At 39.2% G+C, this 21,291-nt stretch overlaps 1 protein-coding gene across 3 annotated transcripts in view; it reads left to right on the forward strand.

Annotated features, from left to right (window-relative positions):
- The window catches only part of samd12 (sterile alpha motif domain containing 12), a 90,436-nt gene that overhangs the window by 42,580 nt on the left and 26,565 nt on the right, over window positions 1–21,291 (forward strand). For 2 of the 3 annotated variants that reach the window (XM_061760343.1, XM_061760346.1), the window contains one exon: window positions 942–1,051. The exons of the other annotated variant lie outside the window; for it this stretch is intronic. In XM_061760343.1, the coding sequence (XP_061616327.1) occupies window positions 942–1,003 (62 nt within the window). In that variant the 3' untranslated portion in view covers window positions 1,004–1,051. The remainder of the gene's footprint in view (window positions 1–941; window positions 1,052–21,291) is intronic. 3 annotated transcript variants of the gene reach the window in all.

The raw sequence follows: 21,291 nt of genomic DNA on the forward strand, positions 1-21,291 counted from the left end.
GCTATTCGAAGACAACAGAGAAAGGAGGCTTGTCGTGGTAGTGTGTGAGGCTGCAGTCATCTGAGACAGGCCAAACAAACCCAGACAACAGCAGCCTCTTGAGTTTTACGTCAATGGAAAAAAAATAATAATAATTTGCATGGACAAAGATGTGTTGACGTGGCACTCATACTAAATAAATAAGAAAAAAAAAACTATTATTATATAAATTGGAGTGGGTAACTAAGCTAAAAATGTATACATTATATTTAGGTTGTTTTTGTTTGTTTATTGTGTAGGCTATTTCCATTATTTTGGACAAAAAATGATATGTCCAAAGTCTGAATACAGACATATCAGATGGTCTAAATTCCTAGTTGATTCCAGTGGTTTGAGATTACTGTTGTTAAACTACCTGGATCCTTCGAAAAGGTGTTAAAAATGTTCCTCAAAATTGTCAGGGATTTAAAATACAGACAAAAAGATTAACTAATAAAAATTGACTTTGGTCAGGGTATTAATAGTTTTGGGCTTAACTACATACAATTAACTTTCAAGTCTCAGATGTGCCTGTCCTTTTTTTCCTGCTATTTTCCATATTTTATTCTTTGTTTTCTTTCCCAAAGAAATAATATCAGCGGACTGGGGTAAAATGGGAATGATGACAGTTAGTTTAAATTATCTAATGCCTGATGTCCTTTGACATCATCTGAAATAAAGGCTTTGTAATTTAACTATATGAATGTTACATTTTCAGAACTTTTCAGACAACTAGACTGTGCAGTCAGGAATTGAAAAGATAGTAGCATCATAATAAAATCCATTCTCAACAAAGCAAAAACAAGTATGAAAAAAAAATTGTAATATCAAGGATCGATAGGTAACAGAAAGCAATAAACCTGCATCTCATGAGAAAACATGATATACTTTCTGTCTGGCCAATTGCTTTTTTCCTCTCGCAGGTCTGATTTTGCAAGATAGACCCACGAGCTGTACAGTTTATATTCAGCCTGTATCCATCTGAAACAACAATATTCCTTCGCCTGAGACAAGATGTCAAGGGGAAATGGAAGTGAGTTATGGATTTACATCAAACGTCAGACAGGTCTGAGACAAAGCAACATGAGCTGTATTATCGTGTTGGTTTTTTTCACAAGGGCTTTTACACGTTCAAAAGTGTGTGCGAAACCCTTGAACGGTTGCACGGACTCTCTTAATTAACTGCAATGCATTGATGGGAAGTTGGTGAAGTGTTGCATTTCTTTACACGTAAAAAGAAATCCAATTTTCAACTTTTTCTGCGTTCAATTTCATGCTCAGGACCATTACGGCGTTTGCTACCCCGTGCTAATAAATATGCTATTAACTGGCTAGTGAAATCATTACTCTCAAACACTACTTGAATTACACAGCTGACGGCGCCCCATGAAAGTGGTTTTCAGAGTACGCCACACTAATCTGTGCATGTAGACACGGCCTGAATGTTTATGCTTCATTTAATCAAACAAAGACTCATTAAGAGTGACAGAGACGAATGTGAAACAAATCACACCGATTCCTTTCAATATTTGGGAATGCGATCGGTCACCAGAACCAACTTTTTAAGTGTTGGTGAAGTTTGTTTTGTATTCATCTGGGAAGAATTTTGGCTGCCAAACTAATGAAAGCTAACATAAAATCAATATTACTTCCAAAGTAACTTGTTTGCGTTTTGTCATCAAGAAGTGCTAACTACTGTCGTTGTTTATTAGCTAAAATATTAGCGAGACGACTAAAGAGAGACAATCATTCATGCATCCACTTGCCATAGCACTCATCCTCACTAGGGTCACTGTTGAGTTGGTGCTTACCCCATTAGATTTTGGGCGAGAGGTGTGGTACACCCTGGACTGGTCACCAGCTTATCGGAGGGAATATATAAACAACAATTCACACCAATGGACAATTTCAAGTCTTCAATTAACCCAACATGAATGTTGTGGGAAAACCAATACGCAAGCATGGGAAGAACATTTTAAACTGGAGCAGAGATTCAAACTGCAAACTTCAGAAATGTGAAGCAGACATACTAACCACTAGATCACTATGATGCCCAAGACACAGTCCTTTCGAACCTAAATGAAACCAGTATACAATGCACTCGATTGGAAGGTGGTAATACTGCATTGGATCTGACCCTTGCCCACAGTAGACCTAAATATGTTACTGCTACTAAAAAGCTTGCTTGTCGGCTTCCGAAATTCCGACAAGAATTATGGAATCTTTGTATTTCTCACGACTAGAATGCAATGAATATTCATATGGTTTGTTGGTATAAGCGCTGAGCCAGCAGATGAACCAATTAAATGTTGGTGTACATCGAAATAAAAGTTGCAGGTTGAAAATGATTGTTATTATTTTTATTTTATTTTTTTAGTTAGGTCACTGTGTTTTCGATGGCTCAATTCCTTCTGAATCAAAATATGTAATACTATAAATACTTTTCATAACTTAAAGTTGCCTGCTCACCAACAAACTTTGTAGTTTTTCATCAGTTGAGCATTTTCAGAAGTCTATGCTCCATTGGGTGTTATTCTAGTTGTTTAATGCTTTCATTAATAATTAATAAGAATTCTATTGATTGTGAGGAATTCAGTTGATTAAAACTAATCAACTAAAGCTGAGCTGAATCCACGCTGTAGCAACACCTCTGGGTACTATTATTCCTCTCAGTACAACACTGGCATGTAAACAGCAGTTCAGAATGTAGACAAAGATTCTAACATTTCATTAAAAATATAAAAACATTCATTTAAAAAATTTTTTTTAAACTTTTTTTCCCGTAGTACTCGAATATCCATTCTTTATTTTAAATTGAACAAGTTGTAATGATTTATATTTGTATGTGCATTATGCATGTATTAATGTAATGGAAACGAGCAGGAAAATAGACAAGCTGATGGGAGCCAACCAAGCCTATGTATTGTTATAACAGTCTTACTTTAAAAAGTTGAAAATTGCATTTACCTGTGTATTTATTATATTAAATAACACAAATCACTGCTGCAATTGTCATCCATGGCGTGTGGTCAAGTTTGTTTTCACTGACAATGTCTACCCGCTAACGGTAGACATTGTCAGTGAAAACAAACTGCATCATACACGCACAGACCCATTCGTGACAAGCAGCAGCTATAGTAGGTAGTAAACATGGTGAAGTGTCAAGGCAAATATTATAATAAAGACCAAAACAGTGTTAAGAGAGGACTGACTATTTCAATTTCTTCAGGTGCATTCATGCATGACATCTGATGAACGCTTACATTGTTCTGTGACTGTCTGATTTGTTTTTTCCACTTGTTTTAAGTACCATATACACAACAGGAGATCAAGTTTCTATTCTGAAACAGAGTGGTTAGGAGGTGGAATAAAAAAATTAAAAAAACTACTCAATGTTTTCCACTGGCTTGTCACCACTTTCTTTTTTGTACTTCAGCTTAAGTCATTCAAAAGACAGCATTTGGTGAGCCAACCTTCATGCATCAATGGTGCGGTTTAGTTTGTCTCAATGCTGACATTCACATTCATTTCATCTAGAGTTCAAAGATGAAAACAAATCTTATGTTTAAAAATAATATTTTTTCTTCAGCTTCAATGGTTACAAATTTGACCAAAGAACTAAACACATTCTTTTTTTCTTTTAAATATTGGACTTTTCCTCCAAGACATTTCTGTGTCATCATGGACAGAAATATATTGATGCAACGATAGGTTGCATTGAGACTAACAAAGTAGTTAAGTCACAGTTGCTGAAATGCATATGAAAAACAATTAAAATCCTAATTATAAAACAATCAAAGGAAAAATAGGTACGGCGGTAACTTGCCTTCTTGTGCTGTCCTTCTTTTGGAATAAGTGTCACAGAAGCCAAAGTCAAAGCAAAACACCCGTTCAAACTTTTGAGCTGTGTGGTTGAATTTAGAATTATGTCGTTTGAATTCCAAGATTCCAGTGTATTGGTGTGATGTCATAATTGACAGTTGTTATGGTGTGCTGTGTTAACCAGTGTTACTGTCCTCAATAAATTTGTTTCCTTGACATCCCAACATTTGCACACTATTTCCAGTGGAAATTGCAATTGCTGTTGACGCTGGTGATGAACTGCAAATGGAAATCTGTTCATGAACCTGAAGCAAAGGACACAATTTAGATGACAGAGACATAATAAGGGCATCATTCAAATATCATCTACAGTATTTAAGGCAGACATGCTACTCGCAGTTTTTTGATTTATTTATTTTTTGCAAAGTCAAAATACTGTACGTCTTGCCCTGTAGTGGATTATACAGTACTGTATACAGTATGCTTTTGTTCCTTCTGTTGAAAACACTCAAGGCGCTCAGTCTGACTTCTGTTCTTCCTTTGGGCTTTTCCGTGAATCAGATGACTTGCTTCGGTGCACAGTGAGCCAAGAGCTCTCATTAGCCGAGTTCTCCCGTCAGTACCGCTGCCTCTATGAAAGCCCTTCTGCCTTATGGTTCCCTTGACTTCATCCGTCCTTACTCTGCTCTACACTGTCTCCACCCTCTTTTTCTTTCTCGCTTATACTTCCCGCAAGGGAAGGTCAAATTTTTCATCATTTCCTGTCAGTGAGATTCCTTCCTCAGAGACTTCAACTATGGCTCAGTGCCCGAAAGATGTGAAAGTGAACACCTTAGACAAAGTGCTTTTTTTTTTCTGTCCCCATTTAGGTATAAATGTGGCGTGTATATCTTTCATAAAACCGTGAACCGTTCCCCAGCTTAGACGTCATAGTTCACCATAACTTTAAAGAGATGAAAGCCACTTCACTAGCCATTTTTACGAGTAAGTGAAAAAAGATTGATAATGGATCCAGATCAAAACGTTTTCCTTTTTGACCATAGGAGTGAATGTGAATGTGAGTGGTATTTTGTTGATATACATGCATCCATCCATCCATCCATCCATCCATTTTCTTCCGCTTATCCGAGGTTGGGTCACGGGGGCAGTAGCTTTAGCAGGGACGCCCAGACTTCCCTCTCCCCAGCCACTTCCTCCAGCTGTTCCGAGGGGATCCTGAGGCGTTCCCAGGCAAGCCGAGAGACTTAGTCTCTCCAGCGTGGGTCGTCCCCGGAGTCTCCTCTCGTTGGGACATGCCCGGAACACCTCACCAGGGAGGCATCCTAATCAGATGCCCGAGCCCCCTCATCTGGCTCCTCTCAATGCAGAGGAGCAGCGGCTCTACTCTGAACCCCTCCCGGATGACCGAGCTTATCTCTAAGGGAGAGCCCGGACACCCTGCGGGGGAAACACATTTCGGCCGCTTGCATCCGGCCGGGGTCTTGTTCTTTCGGTCACGACCCACAGCTCGTGACCATCAGTGAGGGTAGGAACGTAGATCGACCGTTAAATAGAGATCTTCGCCTTTCGGCTTAGCTCCTTCATCAGCACAACGGACAAAGTCACCTGGAATAGGCTGTGGCTCACCTGCGAACGGTTCGGATCGGTTTTACGTTTTTATTGTTTTACGTTGTCTGCGCGGATCAGTACCACGTGGTCCTTTTGTAATGCTGTTCGCGGACGCCCTTTGTAATGTACTCCACTTATATCAAGGGGTCGAAAATGTTCTGAGTGGCTACAGAAGAAGTTGATGGCTACAGTTTCATGGTAATAAAGCCCCGTTCATTCAGTTAGCGTGAAATGAGATAGCAATAAAAGGTCTTCTATCAGTTGCCTGGCTCCATGCACTGGTTCCACTCAGTCTGATGCCGTCTCTCGCTTCCCTGACCAACTCCGGACATACAGGAGCCCAGACAGCACGGAAAGAGCCGACTTCTGAGCGCACGCCATCAGCTTCTGAGCGCTTGCTCATGATCTTAGAAATCTGGATCAATAGACCTAAGCGCACTTACTGTACTTGTCATCATCCCATAAAACAGCCTGTTCAATGGCTCCAGAATTACTGTCTTTACATGTAATGGGGAGTAGAGGAAAATTGCACTACAGGAGAAGATTGTACTTAGTTGGTTGTCATGGCAACCCCTATGCTTGTGAGAGTTTGTATACAGGTCAAATAAAGCATTACCACAGAAAAGAACACAATGTGAGAATATGGTTCCTGTGGGTAATTTAAGATCCATAATTTTCCACCACTTTTAACGTAGCTTAATTTTTACACAACCTTGAAATTGAATGTGTATTACTTTAAGTTACTGCTCTCGGACAGCCATGGGCCCCCCAAACGGTCCGTGCCCCTTTAACATTGTCAAGTTATAACAATTGAAAATTGAGGGCTTTTGTACACTGGCTCATCTAAAATCAAAACATTTCTAAATTCATTGTTCTTCTCATCGATTCAAAAGTCTTATTCTCACAGATCAGACAGAGACTAGACAAGGAATGTCTGCTAAATGAAATATACATAGCTAACGGCGACCGCAGCATGAATGGAGGACTTATGAAGAATATTCTCTCTTATTTTAGTCCCCTCAGAGCATGTTGTGATGTTTATCACAAAATAGTATAAGAACAATGGGCCTCATGCACTAATACTGTGTAGGAGTGTTCTTACTCTGTATTTCCCTATAAAAGGGCATCCATCCAAGCTTTTAAGTCATAAGAGATGGCTCCAGAATTTTTAACGACTTTCATAATTTTTATCCTATTTTTAAGACTGTGGCACAAAACATACACACAGTGAAAAAAACACTTTTATATGTTGTTAAAATACATACTAAGGAATAAATATAGCACAGCAATCATTCCAAAATTACCGTTGGAAGCAAAAGAAAATATATGAGACATGCCGATGGGAGGTACGTCACTGCGGTGTGTGTGCAAATTGATCGATTTACATTTGCACTTGGATCAGATTATTATAGGGATTAGAATACTAAAGCCTTGGAAAAGATAGCAGTCCGATCGCATTTCCTGCTCGTTGAGTAACAACATCATACATAATATACATACTGCACGGAAGGAGGTTAAAAGTGATTAGAAGTTTCCTTATCATTGTTATTTAGGACAGTCAACTCATTAACAAATTCCTGGTTTGAGTTATTATCATTTAACTTGTTATTATGGTTTTTATAAATAACTGTATTTCCAATATGTCATGCATCTTGGATAAAAGATGTGTGTTTGATGTTTTATCAGAAGTTGATCCTGCATTATTCATGCGTACGCATGGTCTGAGGAGCTTCTAAATTTGCTCGCAAAAACAAGTTCAAACATATTGATGAATCACAGATGTGCGCATCAAACGTGCGTACGCGTTGTCAGTGAATGAGACCCATTACGGAACCAGCCAAGGTTAGCTTCTTTGAAAGGCGTGTCGAGCAATGACAGGGTACATACAAAGGATATGATATATTTTATGCATTTTGGGACCATGACTGGTCTGTTGATGATTTATGGCAGCATACTTAGCAAAAGCACAGCAGCGCACCTGGTCATCCATTATTATTTTAACATCTCTCACTTTAAGGGCAGACTTGACTGATGGGGAACTTTAAATGCCTTTGGCTTGAAATTGTGACTTACAGTGTTTAAAAAAAAGAATATACTGGTACGGTAAAACAACTGAAGGCATCAAATTTTTACCACCTCATTCAATTCAATGAAAACACATGAATGCGTGGTGGGGATTCTTAAAAACAAATGTATGTAATTTCTTTACCATTAGTCTTCTATGCTTTAAAGGCATTTTTTCCTTTTCTCTTGAATTAGAGTGAACAAAATCAGTCTATAAATTATCATCAGTACATGCTACCGTATAAACCCCAAATAATTCAACACAACTGTCCAGCATGATTGTCATTCATTCCTAATGCGCTTGTCTCTGGCGGAGAATAAGCGCCACAGTGCAGTTTGAGACAAACAAACATGAGATAAACAAATGAGACAAATTGAAATTTGAGGCTGTTATCTATTGTTCAGTGGTGTCGTGAGGTGGCTAGACATTAACTTTGTTTGCACATCTGTTGTCCTCTCGAAAAAAGCAATACATATCTAATCAGCTTCTATCAGATAGCCCTTGACGCTTGCTGGCTTTGGTCCATTTTGCACTTGCATGCCTTTCTGATTTCAAAAAGGTGAATCCTACAGGCGGGAAAAAGCTCTTGTTGCTGCAAGATGAGCTTATGGTTTGTAGCTTACATGTAAGTAAAATGGCCAATAATTGCTGTGGTGCAATGGCGGGATTGTTATGCACGTGGATTGGTCACTTTTTAGCATCTCATCTCACTGATGAAAGCAAAGGGTTTTCAGTTTTCCATAAACTTTCCACAGTATGTTTAGAAAAGGCATTCTAGAAATATCCATGCTTTGGTTATATTATACTGAGCAGCATGGACAGAGATGCATGTTCCACTTAACTACAATCCGGTATATGCACAACCTACTTCCTCATTCGGCAAAATGCGTCTAAGCACTGGCGAAGGGGCTGTGCAAAGCAAACATATGGACTTCCTACATCTACAGTGTCTTTTTTTTTTTTTTTTTGTACAAAAGATGTCACCACAGAGTAGTCATGCTCATTAGCGTAGCATACACAGCACCTGTTTTCCAGGTTTGTTCACGTGACGTTCTGCATATTGCGAATTGCATGGTTTGATGCTCATCATCACACTTTTTCTGTTTCGCTCGTGGTGTCCCAAAAGGAAAAAAAAAAAAAAGAAAACATTTTTAAAAGCAAAAACAAAACACAAGAAATGCTTTAGGTTCATCCTTTTGATGTTCAATGAGCTGAAGACTTGGGCAAACCTCCAAGTTCATTTGAAGCTTTTGAGGCATAGTTTCCTGAAAATGTTGTCCAGTTTCCAAATTGTGGAAACTTGAGGGTCTTCATGTGTGTTCCACTGTGGTTTGCTGTTGTATACAGTTTTTGGTGTGCCGAAGTATTTATTTTGTTTGTAATATGCGGGTCAACTGCTTTTCATTGTTGGACAAAAATGGCAATTATTTTCTTGTGTTTGCTTGTGTTTACACCAAGTCTGCGGGCCAGACACTTGCAGAAATTACGTAACATCATCACAAAGCGACCCAGTGTAACCCACAAATGAATTTAAAAAACGAAGAAGAAGGTGGCAGTGGGAAAAGGGCAACAATGGAGTACATCCAACATTTTGTGTTCTTTCTTCTTGTCATGTGGCTGTTTATTACAAGAGGATGACAAAGCTTTGTTCGAGAAAAAACATTTTGTTTTTCTTCTTTTCCTCTTGTTGTTGTATCTAGTTTTGACTCTTTGATAACCAATTAGCACACTGCAGTGGCCCACTCCACACTTGAGTTACCCCCTCACCCAAAAAGTGGTACACGTGGTTTGTCAACTTTTGACAAGGGAAATACATTTTTTGTAAAATATATATTAGGAAAATGTACTGCTTTGTGGAAACGTGGCTACAGTGAGCTGTTTCTGGAGCTGTTTTTTTTTTTTTGTCTGATTTTGCTCCACTGAACAAATTCATTCCATTCAACACTGCAGATATTAACGCTAAGCTCATTTTATCGCTCCCTCGCGCTTTAGATTTTTTTGTTTACACTTATTCCATCAGTTTCATCAGTTTATTTACGTACAAGCCTCCTGTCTTTCAGTGTCGCTCCGCTTTTGTTGTTGCTGTTAAATTGCCAGAGGCACATGCCCCCTTTTCCTCTGCCGCCTTTATGTGTCTATATCTGTATGTCCTCCGTGTTCTGTGTCTGATACTGGGCAGCGATCCATTGCCCCCACCAGTGGCTGTGCTTCAGGGACGTTCCTTGTGTCATTATATCTTTTGATTATCCTCCAGTCTGACCCCAGGATGGCCTGGCCCTGCAACTATTCCAGCAGCCACCTACAGCTGATACAGCTAATGAGGGATGGCTAGTGTTTGCTACCCCGGGATAAATCCTTTATATAGAGTTTTACTCAGTTTATACCAGTAGCTGCACTCCTGTAAATTAGAAAAACAGAAAATAATGAAGTTCACAACTAATGCACCTATGTTCCTGTGCTTCTCTTACCGGGAAGCACGCCAATGCTAAATGGCAGTGTGAATTAATGAAATTGTGTAGCTGTGTGGCAGTGTAAGGTGTGCCATCGCTCATGGTGAAATTGGTTTACTGCGGTTTCACTTGCGGAATTACTATTCATAAATCTGTCTTGACATTAACAGTAAAGCTCACACTGAAGGGAAGAATGCCAAACCTGCCTGTAGGACATCCGTGTTAATGAAGAGACACTCACTTTATTAAATGAACAATAATATACAGTAATTTACTGAAGCAAAGATTGTAATTATAAACAGTTCCTAAGAGGTATTCATTGAAGAGTATGTTTATTTGGTCAATTATTATTATTATTATTATTATTATTATAGGTGTCTGCGATTGGCTGGTAACCAATCCAGGTTCTACGTTGCCCTCACCCACAGTCGACTCGGATATACCTCAGCTTACCCATGACTAATGAGAATATGCGGTTTAGAAAATGGATAGCTGGATGGCTATTATAGGTGTAGTTTGCATTGGTGTAGAACGACATAAATTGCATCGTACTGAGATTTTGGTTCACTTTTTAGAAAAAGCTATTAGCGGGTGAAAAGGGTTGGAATCAAACCAATCAATCAAAGTTGGGTCTTTGGAGTGCTTGCCCACCCATCAAGTGTGAAAATGTTCGTACGCGAGGCATTCTAAATTTCCACCCCACTGTTGCGTTACAGTGGGATTAATCTATATAATAACCGCGTCCGCACTGAGTTTCTCCATACATGACTGGGTAGCTAGGCTAGGTGAGCTGTCATTTCCCAGCCACTCAAAAATACATTTTAGGTCGCTCATGTCAAAGCCAAAAGTTAAGTAGAGCTGCACTGTAACAGAATTATCTTCTAACCAGCACATACTCGGATGTTCAGCAATGGTTTCGACATAGGGGCAGCGGATATTTGTGTTTGGCAATGTGTCTGCTGCATGGGCCACAGGCACAGATCATCACACTAACTGACAAGTGTAATTTGCCTGCTTGGTATTGAAGTACTGCCTCCACCAGCCTAAAGTAAGTGGACAGGCTCCAGCTGCCCAGCACCCCTTAAAGATAAATGTTCACCCCCACAAATGTACACATATAGCACCACTAATCCCCTTGATATTATGGTTACATCACCTTTGGATATACCTATATACTGTACCATTACTGGGACTGTAATTTTCCGTTTCCCAACGTCAACCCAACCAGGCGAAGCAGACTATGTGCAGTTTTTTGTTTTTGTTGTTTTTTTTCTTAATCAACTTTAACACTTCACCATCCCATGGTTTTTATTCATCTCTTTAGGACAGGCAAAGCATCAATTTCCACTGACACATTACTTCATATACACAAGTCACCGTATTGAGAATGGAAATACTGTATAACAGGTTTGAAGTGAGGTGGGCTTTTGCAGAAGGCACAATTTTCACTGTCAAAATACATTGTGCCTCGTGGCACTGCAATCTGTTGACACTCTTGGAGATTATTTTGAATAATAAAAAAAACCTGCACCTGTTACAGGAAAGATTACACACACGTACAACATGACTAGATTTATTTACACACTCACAACTTGTATAATTAGCCACAACATTTTTTGTGGACATACCAGCCTGCCCTCATTTGCTCAGTGCCATTCACACAGAAGCCTTTTTGTAAGTGATACAGCTTGCAGTTTGTTTATTAGCAGGATAGTCTCTGTCAGGGTTTCCAAGCTTCATCCATCCATTTTCCGAGCCGCTTCTCCTCACTAGGGTCGCGGGCGTGCTGGTGCCTCTCCCAGCTATCATCGGGCAGGAGGCGGGGTACACCCTGAACTGGTTGCCAGCCAATCGCAGGGCACATACAACAACAACAACAACAACAATTCGCACTCAAATTCACACCTACGGGCAATTTAGATTCTCCAATTCATGCATGTTTTTGGGATGTGGGAGGAAACCGGAGTTCCCGGAGAAAACCCACGCAGGCATGGGAAGAACATGCAAACTTCACTCAGGCGGGGCCGGGGATTGAACCCAGGTCCTCAGAACTGTGAGGCTGACGCTCTAACCAGTCATCCACCGTGCCGCTGTTTCCAAGCTTGACAATAAAACAAATTTAAAATAAATAAATAAAAAAGAAAAAGAAAAAAAGAAAACATAACCTCTTTTGACCGCTGAATGTACACAAACAGTAATTACGGAGGTTGAAAAAAATTAAGTAGTTGGAAGCATCTCTTATTTGAATCCCTCTTTCATTCCCCATGTTTCACTGTTAGTTCAATTTATTGTCATTTGTCTCGCTACTGGCAGTGACTCATAGCAAAAAGCATATGGATGCAAAATTAATGTAGAACACATAAAGCTATACATGCTCAACCTTGGACCTACTGTAATTGAGTCTTTCCACATTTTATCACCCTACTGTGCTGTCATTGTTACAGTTACAGTTTTTGGTTTTGAATTATAGCATGTCGGTGTGTTTCAGTGATGTCAGTAAAATGAAAATAGGGACCGAAAATTCTATTAACAAATGACGCAACGATTCTGCTCTGGCAGTTATTTACTACCATGGCAGTTCAACACCACGGTACACTGCACACTCAGCTCGTTTGACACCGAATCCGCCCACCAGCTATTTATAAGCGACATATTAGTCTTCATTATGCACCCTTCATATCATCAGTCAGATAAGATTGCAACTTTCTTCTCCCTATATCTAATTACCCCTTCGGGGCCAGAAAAAAAAACAACAACATTTGTTAGTGTTTTATTTTATTGGCCAATTACCACAAAGAGTTGGATGAAGTTCACCTTTGAGTGCGTTTGACTTTGACGAGCTGATTGCCATTTAACCTGTTCCCTCACTACTGTTATATTTTGTGACTTTATTTAATGCTTAGTTGTTACTTAGCCTTTTTTTTTGTAGTAATTAAATTGTATGGAGAACTGTTGTAAGTTTTATAGTGGACTTATTTATTAGCAGAATGAATGTCATTTTCTACAGCAGAAACTGCAAATGAAATGACAGGTCCCTCTGCCTCAAAGTTAATAAATGGTGGACACGTACAAAAATATATAGAATTAATTACTACATTTACACAGAAATACTTTATTTTTTAAATTCTTCTTCCCCCTGAAGCATGAACCCCATAAATGGAGCATGTCGCATGTCATTCAATTTAAAAGTGGGCCTTTTCACTGTGAGTTATGAAATGTATTATTTCAGATGAAATCTGGTTACAGTAGGTCAAGGCATCTGTATAAGGACAAAGACATTACTGTAATAATTTGCACAAAAATCCTTTTATTTATTTTGATTGTCAATTCATTCAATATATTGTACCACAGTAGTGTCAAAAGAAAAGAAAAGCGGTATTATTCTCAAAAACTGCATGGGCACAGCCAGCTATGAATTTATTTATAGTAATACTTCAATTTAATGACACATCTGACAGACAGCGACCTTGCAATCCATTGTGTTTTACATCAGTACTGTTATTCTGGGCCACTTCAAACACCAGCTGAATCCCTTCTTGTCTCTGACTTAATTTCGCCTCTTGTGTGTTGTCATCCGGGGGGGGGGTCCAATCTCCAACAGATGATGGAAAAGCGCAGCCGGTGTAATTAAGGAACTGACCGAGGAGCTGATTATGATTCTCTCAGTCATAATTTGCTCGGTTATTAAAAGGTGAGACTTAGACAAAGGTTTATTGTTATTCAAAATTAAAATCTGCGGCGTCAGTGTTAATGCTTATCTAATGACTGGAGCGGGATGGGATATTATCATTACCTGGCTTTACACTGCCAATTCGATCTGCTAAAGCGTCGCGGCTAATGATGGTCCCTCTCGAGAAGAGAGTGTTAACATTAATTTCCGGATGTGTGTCGGACAGAGGAAAGGAGACGGAGAGCAAGTACAAGGAGAAATAGAAAGAAAGTTCAAAGTTGCCTTTGGTTGAATCGCCTCTTTTAATTGCTAGGCACACAAACCACACCTTTTCCTCTCCACCTTGATTTAGTGTATTCTGAAAGTTATTATTGCATGTAAACCATGTTTGAATGTTGGAACAAACATTACCAGTGTTTGTCAAACGTTAGCTCTTGCTAACTTAGCTTAGTTTAGTTTCGAAACCCAGCAGCGAGTTTCAGTGCTCAGATACGTTCACACTCATACAAGCTCCACACAAGTACAGGCTTTTACTGTTGTTATTTAACAACATTTGATGGCGTCTTTCTGGTTTATCTGAGAGAAATGTATACGTTTAAGCAGCATTTCCCCTGTCCCCGATAGGCTACCATCTTTTGGTATTTGTATTGTATCTATTATGTATGTATAGTAACATCGAAAGTATGTATGTATCTAGCTATTATTTATTTGTATTTGTATTATTTTTTGTATCTTTATTTGGCACTCTTCAAACAATAGTGGATCCGATTCAAGGGCAAAATATGAGGTCCAGTCCAGGTCAGATACATAATTTACTTTAACCTAACTGTAATGTTAACAAAATGCAAACTTCATCAAATTTTCTTACCAATGTCAACGTCGCTTCTTCCGTTCATGTCCGTAATGAATGCTCAAATCAAATTCAATTAAATAAAATCCTTTGGTAACAATGAAACATTTCAGTTTTGTGAAGCGCTATAAATTATAGTAAATAAAATACATTTATATCACTTGAAATGAGCAAACTAATATGTTTTAACAATTAGAATTTAAAAATATATGTATATATTAAACAAATGACATCCTTAATATACTTTTTTTCTGTGTGAGTTGAAAAAGATTTAAATTTCCGTTTGTTCCTGTGGAAAAAGCTATTTCAAAATAGGAACAAAGTGGAGGTCAACCAGTTGGATTGTGTTCAACTTTTCAGTTCCAATTTAAATCTGCCTCTATACAGCTGTTAGATATACTTCATGTATTTTCTTGCTTTTCAATAAATCTGTGTCAAAGTGGGAGATGAGATTTGTTGTCTTGCCAATAGGTGTGACAGTGAGTGCAAGTCAGTGAGAAAACTATCAAGAAGACAGAAAGACTTTGAGAGACTTTTTTAACGCTGCTCCAGACTCCTGGGAAATATAACCCAGCAATATCCAAACAGAGAAGCTGCAGCCCTATCACCATAGCCCCGCACAATTACAATACTATGTGACATGATATTGAGCAGAATTCCCCTACTATTTCTAGGGATGTGTGGTGTGCTCAGCCCAAGCCTAGATTTTATGTAAAAGTACCAAGAATGTATTAACTCTGACTTATTGGAAAGATCCAGGCTGAGAGTCTCCCATGAGTCCAAAACATTGGACATAATTTAGGTAGCCAATTCATTATTTGTTAGGGGTGATATCTCTCATCATCTGACCTCCTAAAAGGTTGATTCATGGGTGGAAATTAGGGAGAGGGAGGAAATTATGCATTGTGACTAAAATTATGTGACGCTCTAGGAAGTTCAAAGCAACACTAAATCATCCATCATCAAGTCAAGCGAGCGACCCAGACCACCATCAGTGACTTGTAACTAAGAAAATAATGTGATATACTTTAGTACAGTGCAAGGTCCTGGAACCATATAAATAAATGTTTGTTTGTAAACATATAAACTGTGAAACAGTGCAGTGAGCTGCAACTTTGTCCTCAAGGCGGTATTCATGTACGTCGTGTCACGAAGCTTCCCACATGCAGAGGTATTGTACTATATAAGACAGAGGACCAGGCACAAACTGTGATAACGGAATAGAATCAAATGTCAAAAAGAAACTCAGAAAAAAAATCATACAACTAAACCCAAAAGGTATTGTTACAAATCCTTCAAACAGTGCTATGAAACTTGAACTATACTGCTTACCGTAATATTGTAATCTCATCTGCTGTATATTGAGAACTGGAATACATTGACATTGAGTGGAAACAAGCACAGGGAAATAACACTAAAGGCATGATTTACTAAAGATTTGCACAAACGGGCACAAACTTGAATGTTCACACTAAGTTGTGGAAGCTTATCTACGAACCAGACACACCCAAGATTATGTCTGCCAAATGTGCTGGGAGGAGTATATGCAAATAGATTAATATAGCACGTGGAATGGGATTGATCAAACATGAGACAATTTGCGATGGCTGATTTTGCGTCTTTAAATCTTCTTCTTCTTTTCCTTTTGGCTTGTCCTGTTAGGGGTCGTCACAGCGCGTCATCCTTTTCCATGGAAGCAGTCCACGGTTTTCTGCTCACGTAAACATTTTTGAAACATGAAAAGAGACAGCAACTAATTTGGAAAACTACAATTTAACACATTCACTGCCATTGACGCCTTTAGAAGTCAAATATCCATGTCAACTGGGAAGGCTGGCAGTCAATGAGTTAATATTAATGCAAATTATCCTGACATGTGGTCTATTCAAAAATGCAATTTTGGAGTCTCTGTATGATCCAAGGGCTAACTTGGAGCCAGTCACAAGGAGGAGTCATGCCATATCACCTGACAAACATTCTTTCAGCTCTGCATTTCCATGCATCTGGTTCATTTCAGCACACGTTGAGAATTGGAGCTGGCCTCTCCCATAGCACTCTTCTGGGTGTGCTGTCCCAGGTTTAAATGCAATGTTATGGAGGACAGGCAGATACTTCTAATTGCCATGCTCTCAGGCTGAGTTAAATCAAACAAAACATGCCTTTTATACGGTTGCTGGCTTTCTCAAAATTATCAGAGCGATTTATTTATTTTCTGTAAATCTGTAATATTTCTTTGCCTTTTCCACTAACACTTACAGTTCCATCACTTCAAACTTAATTTTGCGGTTGCGGTACTCTTGCAAATGTTACATGAGAGCCTCAACCTCACCTTCAGAGATACTGTACTTAAACCCCCCTTTTAAATACAGCTGTCTCCACCACTTTTACACCTGTTGCCAACAGCGCGCACAATTTCACCATTTATCGCCCACTATTTGGGATCTTAGAAAAAGATCGCAATCTTAGTAGATGATGTGCCACATGCCCACTAAAAGCGGGCCGCTGTGTGATGAGCTTTTAGTTAATCAGGACCTAAGTGACCAGAATAGAACTTTGTGTAATTCATTTCTGACCTCCTGCATCGGGTTAATGAAAAGACACTTCATGATAAGTAAATGGAATATTCAAATGTGAAGCTAATATATGATTGATGGCAAGGATGTCCTATATTGTACATTTGCAATCCATTATTTAAAAGGTACAATGGACTGTTTCCTCTGCATATAATTTGTCTTACACTTACAGTGCATTATATTAATTCCTTTATCATTGATGTAGTTTAAAACAGTAACAATGAAGTGTTCTGCTATGTTATTTAGTCCATACCCATGGAGGTTTTTCTTATTTATTATATAGTAATGATAAAAAGGAAACCATGTGGAGTTGTTTACTGATGTAAACAATAATCATAAATAATACAAATATTACATACACCATTTGGTTGGCCTGGTAACCTCCAAATTACTCCATTGGCCGCCATTTGCAATTATTTTGCTCACACATCTCAATTATTTTTAGACCATCTTGTTTATCGTTAGATTCACCACAGGTGTTTTTTAATGCGATTATTTGTGTTGTTTGGTCAGACACTTGTCTATATACGTTAGACATGGGCCGGTATCCAATTCTAATATGATAACCATGAGCAAAAATACCGTGGTTTCACGGTATAGCAATTAAAGCTTTAAAATTTCATATTTTGACATCTTTGGGTAAATAACAATTTACCCAAAAGATGTCATTCCATTGAACGCAGTCCCTAGGTACATGAGTAAATGTAAAAACAAAATAAACTAGAATTTTTCTGCAATGCAACAGTAAAAGTACTTACTTCTCAGAAAATGACTAGTTACTTACTTAGCATGCTCTTCTCTGCTTTGTGAAGTTATGTCAAAGCTGAAATGAGCTGATGTTAACGATGCTAGTTAAATGAGTCTTAACACGCTGACTTGTATCTATTTGCATTTCAAGAAAGTATATTAACGTTACGTTGAATTTTGAAAGGGCGGCACGGTGGACGACTGGTTAGCACATCTGCCTCACAGTTCTGAGGACCGGTGTGGAGTTTAGATGTTCTCCCCGTGCCTGCGTGGGTTTTCTCCGGGTACTCCAGTTTCCTCTCACATCCCAAAAAACATGCGTGGGAGGTTGATTCAAGACTCTAAATTGTGCCTGTAGGTGTGAATGTGAGTGCGGATGGTTGTTTGTGCCCTGCGACTGGCTGGCGACCAGTTCAGGGTGTACACCACCTCTCGCCCCAAGATAGCTGATATAGGCTCCAGCACGCCTGCGACCCTATTGAGGATAAGATGGACAGAAATGGATGGATGGGTGAATTTTGAAAGAATGATCGGCGGTGCTCTCACAAAGGTCATAAATGACTTTCTCTACCAAGCCGTATTACCCTTACTGACTGCTCAGATTTTTGGCCCGATTCCGATCTGAGAATATCCCATTCCAAAATTAGGGACATTGTTTTTTATCATGTTACTTTATAAAGGGTCTTCTTTTCACCCCCACTGGCATCACTGGCGTCTTCCTGTCTTCTATTCCTTCCAAATCCACCTTTCTGCCTTCATACAGTAACTCCATCAGCGAGCTACAACCATTCTAAATGAGCAGGCCCATAGAGAGGTTTCGATATAGCACGTACTTTACTTTTTCCTCTGGCCTCTAAGGAACTCGGGGAGCGTGCGTATATGCGTATAAGTGAAGCTCTTGTTAACCCCCATTAGCCTCTGCGACTGTACAGGAGGATTAGCAGAATACCAAGAGCCTCACTCACTCTTCAACACTACACCAATCACAGTAAGAGATGCTGACGATGAAGCTGCCGGAAAACAGTTCTGGAGGCGAGACAGGTGTTGAGTGCATGCTAAGCAGTGTCCTGCTGCTGCTTGTTAATGGTGGGAAGCCAGAGGAAGGTTAGAAAGGACCTTGTCAGCATATTACCGCCGCTTGGTACCATGTGACCTTGACATGTCGAATTACAGACCTGGGTGTGGAACAAGGCAAATGGTTTGGAAGCTAAAGAATAATTGATAGGTCAGTGGGTCTGTTTTCGGCTGACTTAAAAGCTAAAAGTTGGCAGCATATGAAGTAACCATTTCTGATATTGTAACAGGGGGTTGTATTGTGAGCCAAAAAGGAAAGCGTCAGTCGCAGATGCACCGTCAGCCATTTATTGAACAGTACAAACAGTCAAACATGTTAAAATGCAACCAAACAGGAGAAAAAAATATCTTGTAAATTTTACACATCACATGGAAGAGTGTTGTTAAAAACGTCGGAGAATGAATGTATGGATAAAAAAATAAATCGCAAAGTATGTGAAATCAGGCTTCCAAAAGGGTCAAGAATTGAGACATTCATTCAGTTGTCAGACAGTGTGGGCGTGTCTCTGAAAGCTGTGAAAATCAAAATCAATCAAATGCACGCACCACCTTCCTTCTCTCACGGCTCCTTTCCAGCGACAAAGATATCACATGCTTTCACGGGCCGCAAAGAAGCAGCCTCTGAGCCGGCATAAAATACTCAAAATGTCACAGCTTTGACACTAATTTACTGTTCTTGACAGCATTAACCAAAATTGACCATGTTAGGTAGAGTTTTGTTGCACTCATTACAGCTGTATTTAACATTGGCCAAGTGTATACTGTATGTAAGAACGCAAGTCAATCAAATCAGTGCAAACTGTTGCCAAATGTATTTATGGTACATTGAGCTATGCAGTATCATAAACAATTGGAGGGTGCCATTTTGGTAATCTAAACTATGCAGTTCTAGTAATATTAAGCATGAGATCTATGTTTATAATTGAGGGCCATGGTTATTTTATTCAGTCCCTATCGAAGTTTAGTATTCATTCAGTGACATTACACCTTTGATGCATCAGCAAGTCAGTTAAAAATATGTAATTGCAACTGTACTTAGAAAATGGGATTGAATTAAAAATTCCTAATCACCAGTAATGTCAGTAATATTATAATATTCCACATCCCACTACAATACTGCTGTTACTATATTTCCCACCTTAAAGTCTCAAAGTCACATAATTCGATTTGTAAATAATTATAAATTTATTTCTCATATTGCGTCCCCCTATTTTATACACATTAATTTTACTTTGCCTTAGTTGTGTGATATAGTGATTATATGTCAGGTGTTTTCATTGACACCTGCTTAGTGTGCCTGGAATTGTTCCCTGTGGACAATTATGATTTTTTTAATTGAATAAAGGGTGGCAGATAGCTGCTGCCCTGAAACAAGATGTTTCCATAATTATAAATTTTTCCAATAATTGTCATTTATAATTTTCATATCTTGTAAAAAATGTCCAGGGGCCTCATGTACAAAGACATGCGTGGAAATCCAGAAAACTTCATAAGCACAAAAATATCCAGATGTATGAATCTGTGCGTACACATGAATCCAAGCACATTTCCTTCGTACATCCCAATCAATGTAGAATTGAGCGCACATGTTGGAGTAGCCGACCCCCTCCCTGTCCACGCGCACATTTAAATATGCAAATCACATTTAAATGAACCGTACAGCTGCGATCCCAATCTCTGCATGAAAATGAGCAAGGTAATGAAGAAAACAAAAATTCTGAATGTGAAGTTGAGACGCTGCTCAATGAAGTGGATGTGCACAAGAAAATCCTTTTTGGCACGCTGTCCTCTGGCGTTAACAAGCGAAAGAGGAGTGAATGGGACAGCGTGGTTGCGGCTGTCAATGCTGTGGGGTCGGTACAGCGCACACACGCTGAACGAAAAAAGAAGCGGTTAGACATAAAGGTGGATGTGAAGCGGAGGACCACTGCCCACTGCCAAAGTGTGGCCAACACAACCCCGTTTGAGGAGAGAGTCGCTGCAATCTTGGGTGACACTGCTTTCTCAGTGGTGGTAGGAGCACATGTGGCTGACTCTGATCACCCCACAAGGTAAATACCATTTATTTTTATAACTCACAAGAAATGTGTTCATACAGTAACATACACTCAGCCCTATGAGATAAAGGTTCATGCGTAAATGTTGTATGTATGATATTTGTAATAAATCTTTTGAATCAAAATAGAAGCATGTCAGCCTATCAAAGAGGTTATCAAAAACGTTGACTCCTTTTTGATTACTCATATTATTTTAATACACAGGCGAGGACACGCAGTCGCAGCCACGTGATACATGTTTGGACGATTCGGTGTCACAGACATGGAGGATTTGTCCACCGTTCCTGGCGTCTCCTCCGGCAACCCGACGCAATTATTCTCCAACAACCGGCCGCTGCTGCCCGCCCGACTGGCCGT

The sequence above is a fragment of the Phyllopteryx taeniolatus genome, chromosome 21 (genome assembly GCF_024500385.1).
Source record: "Phyllopteryx taeniolatus isolate TA_2022b chromosome 21, UOR_Ptae_1.2, whole genome shotgun sequence".
In the NCBI taxonomy this organism is placed as follows: Eukaryota; Metazoa; Chordata; class Actinopteri; order Syngnathiformes; family Syngnathidae; genus Phyllopteryx; species Phyllopteryx taeniolatus.